Source organism: Amblyraja radiata, chromosome 11 (genome assembly GCF_010909765.2).
Source record: "Amblyraja radiata isolate CabotCenter1 chromosome 11, sAmbRad1.1.pri, whole genome shotgun sequence".
Taxonomy (NCBI): domain Eukaryota; kingdom Metazoa; phylum Chordata; class Chondrichthyes; order Rajiformes; family Rajidae; genus Amblyraja; species Amblyraja radiata.
This window is the reverse complement of record NC_045966.1, coordinates 16609177-16627401: the sequence shown is the minus strand read 5'-3', so window position 1 is coordinate 16627401 and position 18225 is coordinate 16609177. Positions and strand designations below refer to the sequence as shown.

Sequence of the window (18225 nt, the reverse complement as noted above, 5' to 3'; positions counted from 1 at the left end):
TGAATAGCATTTGTTGCTTGCTATCCAGTCAGTGGAAAGGCAATACATGATTACAATCGAGCCATTCACAGCATACAGATGCATGATAAGGGAATAATGTGTTCAGTGCAAGATAAAGTCAGTAAAGTCCGATCAAAGATAGTCCGAGGGTCTCCAATGAGGTAGATAGTAGTTCAGGACTGCTCTCTAGTTGTGGTAGAATTGTTCAGTTGCCTGATAACAGCTGGGAAGAAAGTGTTCCTGATTCTGGAGGGATGTGTTTTCACAGTTCTATACCTTTTGCCCAATGGGAGAGGGAAGAAGAGGGAGTGGCCAGGATGCGACTCGTCCTTGATTATACTGCTGGCCTTGCCGAGGCAGCATGAGGTATACATTAAGTTAATGGAAGGGAGGTTGGTTTGTGTGATGGCCTGGGTTTCATCCCAATAGAGGGATGATTTACATTCATGTATCCTTCATCCTTGCCTCTGGCCCTACCTGTGTCAAGGACTCTTCTGAAGGCCATTTGCAGTGATTGAATCAGTCTGATGAAAGTCCTGACCCAAATTGTCATCTGTCCATTTCCCTTCACAGACGCTGTGTGACCTGCTGAGTTCCTCCAGTACTTTGTTTTTTGTTCAAAATTCAAACGTCTGATGTCAATAGCAGTCAAAATGTGTAGGAAGGAACTGCAGATGCTGGACTAATGACTGACACAAAAAGCTGGAGTAACTCAGTGGGTCAGGCAGCATCTCTGAAGAAAAGGAATAGGTGATGTTTTGGGTTCTAAATCCTTCTTCAGACTCAATAGCAGTGATTGTTATTTCTTGAGTTTAAAAGCTAGGCAGCATCTGTCACTGACATAGACATAAGCTACAAAGCTTTGTGTAGGAAAGAACTGGAGATGCTGGTTTAAATCGAAGGTAGACACAAAATGCTGGAGTAACTCAGCGGGTCAGGCAGCATCTCTGGACAGAAGGAATGGGTGACGTTTTGGGTCGAGAGCCTTCTTCAGCCTGAGGAGCATTGGTCCAGCCAGTCCATACTGCCATACAGCAAATTACGATAATTATATTTAAGCACCCCTTTTCTTTCCTCTTTCACTTCTTTCTTCAACAGCCAATCATGAATACTGACATTATTTCTGCCCCAGCCAGAAACTCAGGACAATATTTTCATGGCATTAAACCCTCTGTGTAAAGATGCTTTATCTGTTCCTGTTCCAGACAAATTAATTTTTCATCCCTTGTCATTGATTTTTCAGCTGTTGGAAATAGTTGCTCAGTCCACCCTTTCATTATTTTGAACATTTTCATTACATTGTCCCTAATATTTTGTTTTCTTGGTAAGAAAATTGAATATCTAAAACCGCACAATCAGTGTATGAAATCAGAAATATCATGTATCGATTGCTAAATTGTCAGCTTTCCTTACGATGCACTTATGTACAAAGTAGGCAGAATGGAGGGTTGATTATTACTCAGGTTTCCTCCATTCCTGCCTCTATTCCCAACTGATAGAAGACAGATGGTTGTGATGGCAGGACAATATTCAGGCTGGTGGTCCGTGACCAAGCGAGTTCTGCAGGGATCTGTGCTGGGACCTCTGTTGTCCGTGATGTATATAAATGACTTAGTTAGAAATGTAGATGCGTCGATTAGCAAATTTTCAGATTGCATTCCTGAGTGCAAGAGTTATAAGTCATGCTGCAGATTTATCAGAATTTGGTTAGGCCACATTCGGAGTGTTGCATGCAGTTTTGGTCGCCTGTTACAGGAAGGATGTGGAGAGGGTGAAGAGGAGGCTAACCAGAATGATGCCTGGATTAGAGGGTATTAGCTACAGGGAGAGGTTGGACAGACGGTTTATTTTCCCTGAAAAATCTGATAGGTATATAAAATTAGGATGATATTTCATCATATATTGAAATATGACATTAATATTTCAATAATAATGAATAGGGTGATCAGTTAAAGCCAATTTCCGGGATAGAAATATCATAGGTTTAAGGTGAAAGCAGCAAAGTTTAAAGGACATGTGTGGGGCAATTTTCCAATGCAGAAGGCGGTGAATGCCTGGAAACATGCTGCCAGGGGTGGGCGTGGAGGAAGATACAATAGTGGCATTTAAGAGACTTCTGGATAGGCACATGGATATGCAGTGAGTGGAGGGATTTGGATTATGTGCAGGCTGATAAAAGTTGGTCTTGGCCTCATGTTGGGCACAGACATTGTGGGCTGAAAGGTCTGTTTCCAGCTTTCTATCCCATCCCCTTGCAGCCAGTCTGAGGAAGGGTACTGACCAGAAAGGTCACCAATCCGTGTTCTCCAGAGATGCTGCCTGACCCGCTGAATAACTCCATAATTTTGTGTCTTTCTTTGGATGTTCAAAGGTATCAGTGACAGGAGCTTCTGTTTTTAATTGTCACATCTGCACAGCAGAAATTGCTGCCAATGTCACCTGCTGAAAACGGCAACAATTAGTGTGCTCGCCATTATTTGAACTGCAAATTTCTGACGATGGGCATCTCTGGGGCTTTACATTTTACCTTTCGAAAATTGCTGGTCAGAAAGATAGATCCAGGCAAAATAGACCATTTGTCCAGTAACTATATGCTTCTTGACATTGTGCTCCATCCTTCAGTATGATTCTTTCCCTAAATTTTGTATGATTGTCTTTGATGACAGTGACATTTTAACTTGAAGTAACATTTAGAATTAAACTTCACTCATTATTTCATCTTTCATATACCTCCCAGATCTTCTATATTGATCCCTATCGAAAGTAGAGTAGCGTACTTTTTAAAATTTTATTTCTAGCTTTGTTACCATCAAGGGAACCAAGAATCTCCAGCACTGAATAATGCTGAATTTTAGCCGCACATCGTACTTCTCTTGAGCACATTCTGATCCATTGAAGTAAAGCAAGAGGCTGTGCAGAGATGAATAATGAATTATTGCAGTTCCACTTCTGGGACCAGCAAGCAGAGAGTCACCAGGCTTGGCCGCCATCTTGCAGTTTATCACCATTTGCTATTGATACTCTCACTTTCATTTAGTGTTCATCATCCAAGTTGAATTCTCACCCTGCAATAGTGTGCTCTGTCCTTTCCAAGGAGATGATATGTCTCTTGTGACTTGGTGTCCAGAAATAAATGTTATATCCAAGGTGAAATCTGATCAGAGCAACGTACAGCTCCAGCATGTCAGCTTTGGATTACTAGGCTGATTTTCTGAGCTTGTGGATCATAACCATCACCCTTTGGCAATGTATTTTTGGAAGTTAGACATTAAAATGGAAATGAGTGACAATATACTTCAGCGTCTTCTTTACTGAGTTAATTACTGCCTTGGATTGAATTACTATTATTGGTGTTGAGTTACGAACACACCAAGATTATTTTCATATACACAGCACCCATTCTCGCATGACTTGTTCAGCCAACTTGCACACTACAGGGTCTTTCAAGATATTTTAGATAAATTAGCTACGTTATTAGGCACTGCTTCTTCCTGCCATCACCCACCCTCCTTAAATTCAGTTTTGTGTCTGAAAGTATTTAACATGGTTTCTAAATCCAGATATAGTTAGCTAGCTCCTCGGTACATCTCCCCTGCCAGTTATAAATCCTCTGATAAGTACACACTCCTTCTTTCCGTCAGTCTGCAATACACAACCGTTTTCCCTGGTACTTTAAACTTGACCAATGACCTTTAATGACTGACTATTCCTAGTGACAATTGTGAGGATTTTTATTTTTGAAGAGTAAACATTTGCCCACAGTAAAGATGGCCTAGTCTAAAGAACCATAGCCCAGACACACAAAGGAAAAGAAAAACAAAGGTCACAATCCCAAAACTGACTGTTTCTCTTTCTCCAGGTGCTGCCTGGTCTGAGATTTTGCTGCATTTTCTATTTAACTTAGAGCTTAGACACACAATTTAGACTCTCTTTTAGGAAGGAGATGAGGAGAAATGTCTTTAGTCAGAGGGTAGTGAACCTGTGGATTTCTTTGCCACAGAAGGCTGGAAAGGCCATCAGTGGATATTTTAAAGGCAGAGATAGATAGATTTTTGATTATTACAGGTGTCAGAGGCTATGGGGAGAAGGCAGGAGAATGGGGTTAGGAGGGAGCGATAGATCAGCTATGATTGAATGGCGGAGTAGACTTGATGGACTGAATGGCCTAATTCTACTCCTATCCCTTATGACCTTATGACCTTCTGACAATTGCAGAGAGCCATCGCTAGGATTTGGGAAGCAGAAGCCATATGTTCCTATGTAAATGCTAACAGCTTGGCTCCAGTTTGCTGTCCTCCAAAACAAGCCATCCAAAGCAGCATCTGATAAACTGAAGACTGATTTTGTGGCCATTTTTTTCTAGAGAACGTCCCCCTGTTCTTTGCAGACGGAATGTAGTTTTTTATTAAGTTCTACGTTTACAATTTGTCAGAGGTATCTAAACGTACCACCCATCAATGGTGTATAGCCAGTGACAGACACAAAATCCTGGAGTAACTGTGGGCCAGGCAACATCTCTGGAGAAAAGGAATTGTTGACGTTTCAGGTCGAGACCCTTCTTCAGACTGTATAGCCAGTGAGTGGTGCACACGTGAGTCTTGACTGGCAGCACAAATATTGTTACCATACATTTGCAATTTCCCCACATGATCCATCAGTGAACATGGAGCGACATAGAACAGCACAGGAACAGGCTCTGTGGCCCACAATGTCCATGTGGAACATTATTCCAGGTTGAACTAATCTCTGCTTGTACTTGATCCTACTAAGTGCTACAACTACGGCTTGGAAAATGGGATTTAGAATTAACAACTCTCTAATTAATAGTTGAAATTAGAGGTGTTATAAAAGCACGAAAACTGATTAAAGCAATCGAAGCAACAAAGAATAAGCCTTTTATCTAGATTATTGGTTTTGGTTTGATCTATTTTGTCATCTAATGATGTATTAAATGGTAGCGTACAAATGTGCCCTCAGTCACATGGTGTATGTGGCTTTGTAACCTGCATTCTGTAAATAAACAATGATCTGTTTTACTGGTGGCAGAGTAAGCTAATCTAAATAGCGAGGGAGTCTACCAGTGGGAGGAAATAAGTCTGTTGTCCACCTATGTAACTGATTAGCTCAAGTTATGTTACAGAGAATTATAGAACAGACTGTCAGCAGACTGTTCAAAACCATAAAATCTCTGTGTTAGAAGCGCCTCCACCAACCCTTAAAATGGACACAAATGGTTTGTGATGTAGTCCAATCTGATTATTGGACTGTTACATTTATAACAACTACCTGTTTAGTTTGCAGTTTAATAAATATAGTGCAACAGATTGTTTGTACCTGACTAATTGAGCACGGCATTATCTCTTTTAAGTTTCTGTAGAAAGAAATGTCACATTGTGAATGCTGATGATCTTGATGTCTTACAATACCTAACACAACTTTGGGAATCCTTAACAAAGTTGCTTGTAAGCAATCTAAATGTGAGTGCACTGAAGCACCAAGTAACATCCTCTGAAATTATTTCTAGTCATGCATTACATGTTTTATCAATATCAGGCAATGTAGGAATGCTGAAGTGTGTCTGCTTTCTCTACTGATCTTTGGTACTAGTTTCCAGACTGAGGTGAGGAGAAACCTGACATTGGCCCGAATAAATCCTGAGCATTGGGTTCCCCTCGCTGTTATTGTACAAATGAAAGGATCATATTGTTCGTTTCACAGCCCTAATCTCGCTACAAATGGCAGAGCCTAATCAATACAACCTATATTTCAGGGAAATGTGCTTTGTGTTTTGTAATTAATCACAGGGAAACTCACTGGGGAGATGCTTGTTGATGAATTGTCATGAATGCTACAAATTATAAATCATGGTGCTCAGAAAATGTACTTAAACTAATGACACTTAAGCTAATGGAACTCGGTAATATAAACAGTTTCTCCTTCCTTCAGAATATTGTGCTATAAGGTACATAACAAATTAAGAAAAGCGGCTGTTTGGTATTTAGGAAGTAATAGAGAGATGCGAGAGTTATACAGGCTGGTATTATGTTGGATTAGGTTTAGAAGTGGATAAGATCTGTAGCATAATTGAATGGCAACTTTACCTGGTAATTTGCCCTTTTCTAGACCTCAGCTCAACTCTCAGGTTTATTGTCACTGCAATATTCCACTGTTGAGAAGGTGGAAGTAAGAAGGAGACACGGGGCAGTGAAAGGGCTGAAGATAAATGGTCACACAGAATTTACGCTTCCTACCGAGGGCAAAGGGCAGAGTTTTTTTTTAGAAAGGCAATCAATTTCTCCAGGGTCATTTATTGTTGCTGTTTTCTTTCTTTGAATCTCGGATTAGGACCAAGACTAGTTTTAGCAGATGTGATTCGTGTGCTGGTTGTGCTGGTTAGAATTCTCAGAGAAGCCTAGAAATACCTCCCAAACACAACAACCAAAGTTATCCTTAGATATACCGGCCACTGGCAGAAGACGTTTTGATCCAAGATAGATTGTAGGGCTGGAAATAGAGCAGATTTAAGGGCCTGTCCCACTTAGGCAACTTTTTAGGTGAGTGAAGGAGACTCTGCACTCGCCACATGATCGCCACATGGTCGCCACATGTTCGCTGGTGGTCTCTGGTGCGTCTCCTTCATGGTCGCAAGGCGTTCCCGCATTCTGGGAACTAGTCGCGGCCTCAGTATGATCGCTGCAAATTTTTCAACATGTTGAAAAATGTTCTGTGACCAAACATTGGTCCCCATGGTGAAAATCGATACTTTTGTAGTCGTAGGTGCAGTTGTAGTGGGGTCGCCATGTAGTTACAGGTAGTCGGGGTAGTCGTAGGTAGTTTTAGTTAATCGCCTTTGCTGACCGGACATTTTCATTCGCTTATTGGGGGAAAAAAACGCAAGCACGAGTTTTCAGAACCAAGGATAACCGACCGGTAATGTTAAATACCCACCAAACTTCACAGCTGTGTATCTCTGGCTTATTAAAAGATGTCTGGCTTTTTAAAAGTGTCTCCACGCCTTCTCTCCCCTTCTCCCCCCCTTCTCCCCCCTTCTCCCCCCCCCCTTTTAAAGGACTTACCGTACACTGTGCTAACTGTCTTAACCTTCCTGTTCATCACGGTGTATGTCTGTATCACCTTGGCTCTGCACCGTGTGAATTTCAGACAGCGCTCCCCCTGCTATCCCTGGCACCCGCCTTTGCGATGTGTTTGTGTGTGTGTTCCACTCTGACAGTCGCCATTCCAGTGCCCGGTTTTTCAGGAGAGTGCCGCGAACTTGACAGTCGCCGGCAGTCCACTGAAAAATCGCCTAAGTGGAACAGGCCCTTTAGGATCAGCTCTAAATTATGTGCAACTGACAATTTTATGCATTTATTTCATTTATAAGTTCTAGAAGCAGAATTCGGCCAGTCAGCCCATCAATCCTACCCGCCATTCAATCATGACTGATTTATCTTTCCCTCTCAACCTCATTCTCTTGCCTTCGCCCCATTACTCCTGACACCCTCCCTAATCAAAATAACCATATTTATATCTAATATCATTTTGGAACCAACCATCTTCCTACGCCAAGGATTTTGCACCATCAAAAGTGCTCCTGAATGAGCAATATCTTGATTCACTTAATAATTTTGGTAGATGTGGGGATAATTAAAAGTAATCAAGTAATTAAAAACAGTGTACCAGCATTGTGTATTAATTCAACATAAATATCCATTATCCATACTGATCCTTTCACTAGATAATTTACATTTGCGAGGTTGATGTCAAATCAAATCATCAAAATATTGAAGCTGAAAAATGGCTGCTTTATTTCAGCATTAATTTTTAGTGATAAATATTTGGGCTACAAAATCAAAAAGAAGACTGCAAATTGTTAAATAACACAGCTGAAGTCTCCATTTTCGAACCTTTTCACTTGAATAGTGTGAGGTTTCTTTACAGCAGGTTTAGTTGGGGGCATGTGATCATAGGGTAGCAGAAACTGAAATACTGGAAGAACTCACCCATTCAACCAGTATCTGTGGAAAGATAAACCAGTTAATGCTGCAGACTTCTCTTTTCACAGATGCTTATTGTTTAGCTGAGTTTTTCCAGCATTTCTGTTTATGTTCCAGATTCCAGCATTAATTTAATTTATTTCCCATGTGGTTGGTAGTACTGCATGAGCTGTTCAGAGTGAGGGATGCTGGTGGTGGGAGTAGGATGTGACAATTTAGGTAGAAGTTCTTTTTAATTTCATGCCTCCCAGCTTCATTGAGGAGCTTGAGGAGGTGACAGAGCTGATTGATGAGTGTAGTACAGTGGATGTTGTCTACATGGATTTTAGTCAGGTATTTAACGAGGTTCCTCATGGCAGGCTGATCCAGAAGTGTGAAATGCATGGGAGCCATGGTGAGTTGGTACTTTGGATTCAGAACTAGCTTACTCATACAAGAGAGCAGCTAGTGGTGGAAAGGTATCATTCTGGCTGGAGGCCTGTGACCAGTGGTGTTCCGCATGGACTCTGTTGTTAATAAGCAACCTGGATGTAAATGTAAGGGGTTGGTTAGTAAGTTTGCAGATGACATCAGAATTGGTGAAGTTGTGGACAGTGAGGAATGCTGTCAAAGGATATGGTGGAATATGGGCAAAGAATTGACAGATGGAGTTTAATCCATCAAAAGTGTGAGATGGTGACACTTTGGGATGTTGAATGGACACAGTTAATGGAAAGATCCTTAACAGGATTGATGATTGATGTACAGCGAGGTCTTAGGCTCCAAATCCATAGCTCCCTGAAAGTGGCAACACAATTGGACAGAGTGGTAAAGAAAGCTTACTTGTCTTCGTCAATCTGCAGACTCTTGTGGTTTCATGGAGTATGTCAGGAAGTCATGTTGCAGCTATTGAAAAGTTTGGTTGAGCCACACATGGAGTATTGTGTGCAATTCTAGATGCCCCAGTACAGGAAGGATGTGGAGCATTTGAAGAGGGTGCAGAAGAGATTTACCACAATACTGCCCAGATTAGAGGGGAAAGAGGAAGCTGGCTGAACTTTATTGCCTTCCCTCACAGTGGGAAATGTTGATTCCGCTGTGGGGGATGTTTATGTTAAATCCTATTGTGTATCGTGTTCTTTTATTTGTATGGCTATGTGGTTACTCAAATCTCACTGTACCAATTGGTGCAAGTGACAATAAATGTAACTTGAGCTTGAACTTGAACTTATTTATAGCTAATACCCTCTAATACCCATCCATCCAAGGGGAGGATGGATGAACTTGAATTATTTTATCTGGAGTGTCGAACACTGAGGAGAGACCTGCTAGAAGTACTGTATATAAAATTATGTGAAGCATAGATAAGGTTGACAGAACTTTTTTCCCAGGGTGGAAATGTCAAAGGCTAGAGGGCATACACTTAAGGTGAGGGAGGGAAAGTTTAAAGGAGATGCCCGGCAAGGCAAATTTTTTTCAGAGAGTGGTGGGTGCCTGGATTGCGCTGTCAGGATTGGTAGTGGAAGCAGATATGAGAGTAGCATTTAAGAGACCTTTAGATGGGCACATTGATGGGAAGAGTGAGATATGGAGAGGAGACTGGTTTAATTTGGCATCTTGTTTGGTATTGAAATTGTACAGTACTATGTTGTACGCTCTCATCACTGTTAGACTGAGATCATGTTCTCCTAGGAATTCCCTGGTATTGATGCCCTAAGGTTGTACAAGGAATTTCATCATCATGTCAATGCCTGATGCGGAAATTGCATCGGGGTCACAAGCAGGGCATGGCCTGGAGTGCCCAGCTGAACATCACAACTTGGATACGGTAACCATTTACTCTGAGTTAAGTTGATTTTCATTTGCACAGAAAGATTAAATTTCAGGCAAATATTCTATGTGAACAGTTGCTACATATATAATGTCACACTATTATTTATATATGAGTGTTACATTCCCACATATAGTGAGAAGCAATGAATATCTTTCCATTCAATTTAACTAATAGGAGGAACATACAGGAATCTCATTCCATTCCAAACTACACACTGGTCTAATGGAAAATCTAGATTCACTGCAAAAACAATTTTCCTTTGAAAGTACAACAGCCAAACTACAGATTTGCTGTATTTTATATTCATGGTGCTCATAACAAATATCTTACTGTAAAATAAAACACTTTTTTCTGAGCTTTTTTAGGTTGGGGAGCTCTCATGTTAGATCCTTAGATCAGAGAGAACCCACTCTTCATACAACTAAACATCCAACTGTTAGTTCATCAACCTTGAAAGCCCTAACACATTGATTCAGAAGTGAAATCGATATTATCAGATATACCCAGTTGATTTGTTCATTATGAAATGTTTAAGGTATTTGATTTCAAATCTGATGTGAATAAATTTCCCATGTTGTGGCATTGCTCAGCCCTCCCGAGATGAACGAAAGGGAGGATTCGCCTCAACATTTTACATCTGTAAACATTCCTTAAGTTTGACATCATTGCTATTTAAAATGTGTTACTTAAAATATACCAACAGAATTCACCAACATTTCAAACAGTCCAGCCCTTCTGAAAATCCACATTTTAAATCATTCTGGAAATAAGCATGTTAGAGACCTTGAATTATGACTTTAATAATTTAATATGCTTTGATAGATTTCTTAATTGAGTGATTTCTTTTAACTTCGCTTCTCTTAAAAATGGATAAGCTGGCCCGAGGAGCTTTCTCTGCTAATGGCTACAATAAGATGAATCAGTTTTCCCCTTGCCACTGCAGAATATCAATCATTCATTCAATATTCCTTTCTTTTTAAGGTCAGTGGGGCTAAGGTGAACTGCAGCTTGATAAGCCCAATCATTTTCCTCTGGAATACAGGACTCAACCCAATGTACACATACAGTTACGAGATGCAACATTCAAGCATCATTCCTTTAACCCAATAGATGCCTTTCTGCTTTCTGGCATCAACAACACTTCTGACTTAAGAAGATTGACTAATTTATGATTAAATAAATCTACAGAGATTAGAGCTTTAAATCAATTGTGCAGCTATGAAGCATTAAAGTTTTTGGTTTACATGAGATATCCTGTCACAGTTGAATTAGTTTTCAATTTTACCAAATGCCTTTCCCAGGACATTTTTTTGAAGGAGATTGCTTTGAGCCCACCATAGATTTTATCATGGGTAGACACAAAATGCTGGAGTAACTCAGCTGGTGAGGCAGCATCTCTGGAGTGAAGGAATGGGCGACATTATACCTTCGATTTAAACCAGCATCTGCAGTTCTCTCTTACACATAGATTTTATCATGTGGCATTGAACATTTATGAACTCATGCATAATTTAGTTTTAGTTCTATATATGGCAAAACCTACATTGGCACTTAGAATGCTAACATTGTCAAGGGAATATGTCCTTTTATCTCCCTCCTGTCTCCTGGTCTTTGCATCTCTTCAAAATTTCAATTCAGCATTCCCTTACCTGTTGATCACTGAGTTATGTGTATAGTTTCTTTATTAATTGATGCATTCATGCTCTGCATAGAATCAGGCAAGGTCATGAATATGGAGACACAAGAAAATGCAGATGCTGGATTACGGAAAATAGACACAATGTGCTGTAGTAATTCAGAGGGTCAGGTAGCATCTCTAGAGAACACGGTGACACCATTTCAGGTTGTGACCTTCAGACTGATTGTGATGGGGGTGTGGGAGAGGAAGCTGGCAGACAGGAGGGGTGCAGGACAAAGCCTGACAGGTGATGGGTGGATGCAGGTGAGGGAGATTTTGGTAGGTTTTTGATAATTAATATGATTATTTCAACTGGTGATGTTTGCAACTAATGAAGATGATATTTTAACCATTATAACTACAAGTTGTGAGATGGAGGCCTGATGAATATGTCTCCAGTTGCTTTCAGCAGGATTATTTTGCATAACCTTTCTCTTGTGGCAGAAACCCAGAGGAACAACAAAAAAACAGACAATCAAATAAATGTTTTTATCCTGCTGAATTGTAAAGGAAACATTGTGCTTTGTGCGAAATATTGAAAGCTGCTTCCTTGGGAATAGGATATGAGATGGTTGTAAATCCAAAGTTAATGAAGATTCTTTAATCAAGAAATCTTTGTGCATCCTGATAGTCATGATAGCAAGCTGATCAGTGTGCAGCACACTAGCAGGTGTTTCTTTCATGGGCCTGCTGTGGCTAATTTTATTAGGTGTAAAATCTAAGAACTCAAGAACATCTAAGAACTGAATGTTTATTGCATGTTTTTCCCAACAGAGATCTGCCATCTGAACCAACATAGGGACCCGGGATAATGGAGTGTGTAGAGAGATCCCAGGCATGATCAGTGCTTGGAACCAGCTTGGTGAAGATATTATCAATCAGTTGGGAGCGGAGGAAGAAGGAGGGAGAGTGGTGCAGGTTTGATCATTGATCAAGATCAGGACCATGAATTTGGGATTGTTAATCAGCATCAAGGTTAGAGAGTGAGAATGTAGATCATGTAAGGGACATGGATTCTTCTTATCAAGTCCACACACAAGATTAGAAGTTGTTCAGCCAGAGCTGAAACATAGAAACATAGAAACATAGAAAATAGGTGCAGGAGTAGGCCATTCAGCCCTTCGAGCCTGCACCGCCATTCAATATGATCATGGCTGATCATCCAACTCAGTATCCTGTACCTGCCTTCTCTCCATAACCCCTGATTCATTTAGCCACAAGGGCCACATCTAACTCCCTCTTAAATATAGCCAATGAACTGGCCTCAACTACCTTCTGTGGCAGAGAATTCCAGAGATTCACCACTCTCTGTGTAAAAAATGATTTTCTCATTTCGGTCCTAAAAGACTTCCCCCTTTTCCTTAACTGTGACCCCTTGTTCTGGACTCCCCCACCATCAGCCAATAATCTTCCTGCATCTAGCCTGTCCAACCCCTTAAGAATTTTGTAAGTTTCAAAAGATCCCCCCTCAAACTTCTAAATTCTAGCGAGTACAAGCCGAGTCTATCCAGTCATTCTTCATATGAAAGTCCTGCCATCCCAGGAATCAGTCTGGTGAACCTTCTCTCTACTCCCTCTATGAACACACTTCTCGGCATTTGCATACAATGGTGTCTGTCTTGCCACTTCTTGTGCATAGTGGTGGAAAGATAGGTGGAAACAGGACCGCGACGTGAACGTTCATTCCTTGACCCTTGGGACATGGAATGATGGATTAGGTAAGAAGTCTGAAGGAGTGGATGGCTTCAGCTGGGGTGGATGAGGGAATCGCTGGAACCAACACATTTAAAGGGTTTGGCGGAGGATCATTGATCAAGTGGGTCTGGATGGGGATTCATCAATCAGGTGTTAGGGTTGGAAGGTGGAGGAGCTAGGGGTCAGGTAGGGGATGCCATGGGTGATGGGAGAATGGAGTTACTTTGGGGGACATTGGGGATTATTGTTTTACAACCGGGAAAACGGGTGGGATCTAGAGCAGTGAGATAATGGAGGGTTAGGCCAACAGGGAATGTAATGGGGATCTTTGTACTGTGGATTGGGAAGGCTGAAGGATGAGATATACCGTAGTGGGATCCTACTCTGCACTACACAAAGATCTTGTTGCGGAAGTTTCCAATGATGGATGCTCCCAGAACATTGTGGTTCCTTGTCATGTGTCTATACACTGTAAATGGCTCGATTGCAATCATGTTTTGTCTTTCTGCTGACTGGATAGCATGCAACAAAAGCTTTTCACCGTACCTTGATACTCGTGACAATAAACTAAACTGAACTGAACGGAACTGGTATAATTTGCACTGCAGTGCACCAGGAATAATGTCATTTGCTGTGTTTCTTTCAATTTGCATTCAGATTCTCTAAATTAAATCTGTGCCTCTCAGGTGTTTAGAGAGGCCGAGATCCTTGGGAATAGGGGATTTGAAATGTGAATCAAGAAAGTTCCTTCAAACCCCTTTCTGTGACAAGAGGTAAGGTCACTTGCTCTAACGCCTTATGTCGTTTGACAATGCCCCTTGAAGTGCCTTGGGATGTTTTATCCAATTAAAGGTGCACTATAAATGCAATTTGGTGCTGAGATTGACCTGTTTTAACGCAAGAAGCAGTTATATCATGCATCTTGTGCTGAGACTGCTGATTCCACATACACTCCTCCGCCTGAGTTGGAGCTGTGTGTTGTGAGTGATGTTGGCCTGATCACTGCTTATGACCATGAGGAATGGAACATAATTGAGGCATAAACCACACCTGACCACGGATCCATCTTTACTTTATATATAGTATCACAACAAGAGCAAAAGAATCTTAGATGCTCCAAAAAAAGAAAGCCATCTGAAAATATAAGCTGAAAGTAGTTAAGAATCCACGCATTGTGAAATGATGCTGATTTATAATTGTGGCCTCGGAACAAAATTGACATTCAGAGGTGAATGATGGACAACTTTATTTCGGCAACACAATTTCATAATGTGTATCAGGCGGTGGATTTTTACCCATGTTACAGGAAATCATCAATCTATTTAATGTTTCGCACATCACTTTTAGGAAAATAACGGTGAGCTGACATGTGAGAGATTATTCTTTGTTATTTCAAATCATAGAGTACTGAATAAATATGACTACATTTTAACTGTTTACACCATATTCTAGTTAGTTATACCATGGAAATTGCCCTTAATTCAGCATGCAATATTCTTGCTTGAAGAGATCATAGAGGGGTTAATTGGAACTGATAAAATGTTGTGGCGTTGTTTCGTTGGAATTATGTAGTGTTTATATTGGTTCAGCTAAAGTTTCATTTGGTTTAGAGATACAACTCGGAAACAGGCCCTTCGGCCCACCGAGTCCACACCGACTAGCGATCCCCGCACATTAGTACTATCCTACACTAGACACACATATATGTATGCGTACACATGTGTGTGTATATATATATATATATATATATATATATATATGTATGTGTGTGTGTTTAATTGTCATAAGGTTTAAGAGGGAGTTAGATGTGGCCCTTGTGGCTAAAGGGATGGAGAGAAGGCAGGTACAGGATACTGAGTTGGATGATCAGCCATGATCATATTGAATGGCGGTGCAGGCTCGAAGGGCCGAATGGCCTACTCCTGCACCTATTTTCTATGTATCTATACTGAATAATGGTATACTCAAAATTCTTACGGTTGATAAAGGAAATGGAATGATACATATATATATCTGTGTGTGTGTTATCTTTGTGTATTGTGTATTGTGTTTACAGGCCTGTACAAGTAAGAATTTTCAGTATACCATTGTATACCTTATGACAATTAAACACTTTTGACTCGTTATTTCAAAGTACTGTGATTTCCTAAAGGGGACAGAATGGTGCAAAATTTATGAGATGGTTTTATTTCATTATCTCCAATCTAATTTGCTTGCTTCTATTGATACTAGCTTTGTGCTTGGGGCAAGTGAGAATGGATTTACTGTGTTCCTTGTTCATGTTGATACATTTTACCAGAATGATCAAGGTGAGGCAATATGGACTAAATTACACAGTTCCAAAGGTGCACAGGAACAAATGGGTATAAATTACATAAATCTTTGAAAGTGGCAGGACATGTTGAGAGAATGGTTAATAAAGGAAATTGGATTCTGGGCTTCTTAAATGGAAATATAGAATACAAAAGCAGGAAGATTATTTTGAAGGTTTATTACAATGGCTCCAGGAATGAGTCATTTTCTCCACAAGTTTAGAGTGGAGGAGCTAAAGTTATTTTCTGGTAAAGGTTTTGGGTCAGGCCAAGATGCAGTTAAGTCAGTAGTCAGAAGGTTAGCCTCACAGCACCAGAGACCTGGGTTTGATCCTGAACTTGCATTCTGCCTGTGTGGAGTTTGCATGTTCTCCCTGTGGCCGTGTCGGTTTCCTCCGGTGCTCCGGTTTCCTCCCACCTCCCGCCTGCGCGAGTTTGTAGGTTAATTTCATCTGTAAATCGCCCGAGTGTGTAGGGAATGGATGAGAAAATGGGGTGGCATAGAACTAGTGCGAATGGGTGATCGTTGGTCAGCATGGACTCGATGGGCTGAAGGGCCAATATCTCTAAAAGGAAAGCTAAAACTAACACTCTGTGAGTTGGGCTCAGGGAAAATCCAAACAGAAAGGCATCCACTTCTCAACTTCAGCCTTCCTCACTTCAATCATATCATATATCAAATCATATCATATATCATATCATATCATATGTCATATCATATATATCTATATACTATTAAAACTGTGTGTGTGTGTGTGTGTGTGTGTGTGTGTGTGTGTGTGTGTGTGTGTCCATCCGAGTGTCAGAGTGGCAGAGTCGGCCTTTGATTCCTTGGTCCGCCAAAACCACAGGCTGAAACCCCATGATTGTTTCCATTTCGCTAGCGAATTAACTTTTACATTCACTCATGCACTCCTCAAAATATTTGGACATTTTGATGTACACATTTTTAAAATAAAATCCTCCCCCCCATTCACTCATTTTGTCGTCGCCTGCTGGCCACCCACCATAACTCAGTACTCGGGGTCTGAAGCATTTTGTCGCCTCCTGCTCGCCAGCGACCATAACGGCCGCCGACATTTTTCCCTACCGCTGGTGCCCGGCCCGGCTCTGTCACGCTGCCTCAAGCCAAACATCGGATGTTCAACTGCTGCTTTTCGCCCGAGGGGAAACAGCCAGCATGACAGAGCCGGCGTGTCAGAATGCCTCACAGTCTCAGATGGGGCCGCTTTCACAGACTTTACCGTCAGCGGCAGGGACAACTTTGGATTCAGCAGCAGACTGGCTCCGTTAACACATTCATTCCACAGTGAGTTTAGTTCGGTAACAACTCCCCCCCCCCTCCCCTTCCCCCCCCCCCCTCCTCCCTCCCCCCCCCCCCTTCCCCCCCCCCCCCTCCTTCCTCCCCCCCCCTCCTCCCTCCCCCCCCCTCCTTCCTCTCCCCCCCTCCTCCCTCCCCCCCCTCCTCCCTCCCCCCCCCCCCTCCCTCTCCCCCCCCCCCCCCCCCCCCCTCCTCCCCCCCCCCCTCCCCCCTCCCCTCCTCCCTCCCCCCCCCCTCCCCTCCTCCCTCCCCCCCCCCCTCCCCTCCTCCCTCCCCCCCCCTCCCTCCCCTCCTCCCTCCCCCCCCCCCTCCCCTCCTCCCTCCCCCCCCCCCCCCCTGTCAAGACCCTTCTTCAGAATGAGAGTCGGGAAAGGGAAATGGGAGATATAGACGGTGATGTAGAAAGAGATAGAACAAATGAATGAAAGATGGGCAAAAAGTAGTGATGTTACCATAAAACCATCATTGGAAACGCTTGGACTATCTTTGATCGGACTTTAATGGCTTTATCTTGCATTAAACATTTTTCACCTTATTCCCTTTATTATGTATCTGTACACAGTGAATGACTCGATTGTCATCATGTATTGTCTTTCCGCTGACTGGTTAGCATGTAACAAAAGCTTTTCACTGTACCTCAGTAACCGTGACAATAAACTAAACTAAACTAAAAAACTAATAAAAAGTAACCATTGTTATATGGTACAATTAGCAATGACTGTATCAAGAAGTATTTACTTTGGTATTGCCCTTCTACATTGCCTAATGAAGCAAATTCTCTCTGACAGACCCTACGCTGAGTGGACTACGTGATCTGGAGGCCTTATACCAAGGCATTGAGCAGCAGAAGAACAGAACCAGGAGAGTGCGAAGACATGACAGAGACGATGATTACAATATAGAAGTTCTTCTTGGGGTTGATGACAACGTGGTACAATTCCATGGGAAAGAGCATGTGCAGGAGTATCTCCTGACCCTAATGAACATAGTAAGTGGTAGTTTTTGTTCATTTCTTACGTGAGCGTTTATTATCAACACCTCAGTGGTTGCAGGAATCAGGAATAACAAAGGTAAATGGTTACATTTTTTTGTGTAGGAGAATCCCTTCGAGATAGTCATTGCCGATACCTATTGTGCAGGAGTATTACTTGTTACTTATCTGGAATGAGATATGCCACCGGGACCACTTGGCACCACATCTCATCACAGCCATGATCCAAACCTGAACCTGAATTTCAGAATGACTGCCCTTGACATTAAGGCAAAATTGAACAGAACATGGCATCAAGGAACCCTGGTAAATCTGGTTAGAGGGCTTCAGACAAAATTAAACTGGACGAGTAGCTCATACAAGGGAATATAGGTATGATCGTTGGAGACTAGTCATCCCACCCAAAGGCTGCAGTAGC

At 41.8% G+C, this 18225-nt stretch overlaps 1 protein-coding gene across 1 annotated transcript in view; it reads left to right on the top strand.

Annotated features, from left to right (window-relative positions):
* LOC116978330 (A disintegrin and metalloproteinase with thrombospondin motifs 2-like) overlaps window positions 1-18225 on the top strand; it is a 225808-nt gene that overhangs the window by 108300 nt on the left and 99283 nt on the right. The window contains exon 4 of the mRNA XM_033029419.1: window positions 17605-17804. Coding sequence (XP_032885310.1) covers window positions 17605-17804 — 200 coding nt within the window. The remainder of the gene's footprint in view (window positions 1-17604; window positions 17805-18225) is intronic.